The 637-nt window shown below is 49.8% G+C and overlaps 1 protein-coding gene across 1 annotated transcript; it reads left to right on the top strand.

Moving 5' to 3' along the window:
- DQ04_24751000 (putative receptor-type adenylate cyclase) lies at positions 1–637 on the top strand (the record flags this gene model as incomplete). The annotated part of the gene is made up of 1 exon (XM_009318249.1): positions 1–637. A coding segment is annotated over one exon (637 nt), but the record flags the coding sequence as incomplete, so codon positions are not given.

Below are 637 nucleotides of genomic sequence, written 5' to 3'. Positions count from 1 at the left end.
CGGGCTGCATTTGGAGCCGCGCTGTTCAACCAGCGCCGGTACGTTGTTGATGAAATCGTCATTGGTGACTTTGGTGGTGAGTGCAGTAAAGCTGCTGCTGCTGATGGTGCTGTTTGCCAGTGCAACCAGGGCGGCCGCACGGTCGGTATCAAAGTATCTGTTCTTGGCACGTTCAACATGGAAATAAATGATTTTGTCGCTTATAAGTACCCTCGTGGCGAATGCTACTTTGACGTGGAAACGCTGAGCACACCTGCGAATGCCATTATGATAGATTACGTGGATGTCACATTTATAAGTTCGATCTTTTTGCGATTTCTGCGTGGTATGAATGCAGCAGTAGTGTCCGATGGTTCTTCCAGACACGAATACTCATTGATGTACATAGATACTACAACTTCGGGTGCCGTGAAGGCGCTGGAAATTGAGCAAGAAATGTACATCACTGATATTTTCACGGGCTTCGCCCTCGAAGAAATTTTGGTGGTGCCGAACCTCATATTCATCGACCCCGTATTCCTATTACCGCGGCTGACGAAGTTTCAGCGGAACGTCATCTTCCTCTCCCCGACCATTCAGCAGCAGATGTTCGTGTTGGCGCAGTACCTCAGCAGCATTGGCGACCCCAACGCCCACG

Source organism: Trypanosoma grayi (genome assembly GCF_000691245.1).
Source record: "Trypanosoma grayi strain ANR4 Tgr_2475_V1, whole genome shotgun sequence".
In the NCBI taxonomy this organism is placed as follows: Eukaryota; Euglenozoa; class Kinetoplastea; order Trypanosomatida; family Trypanosomatidae; genus Trypanosoma; species Trypanosoma grayi.
This window is presented reverse-complemented; position numbering and strand designations above follow the sequence as displayed.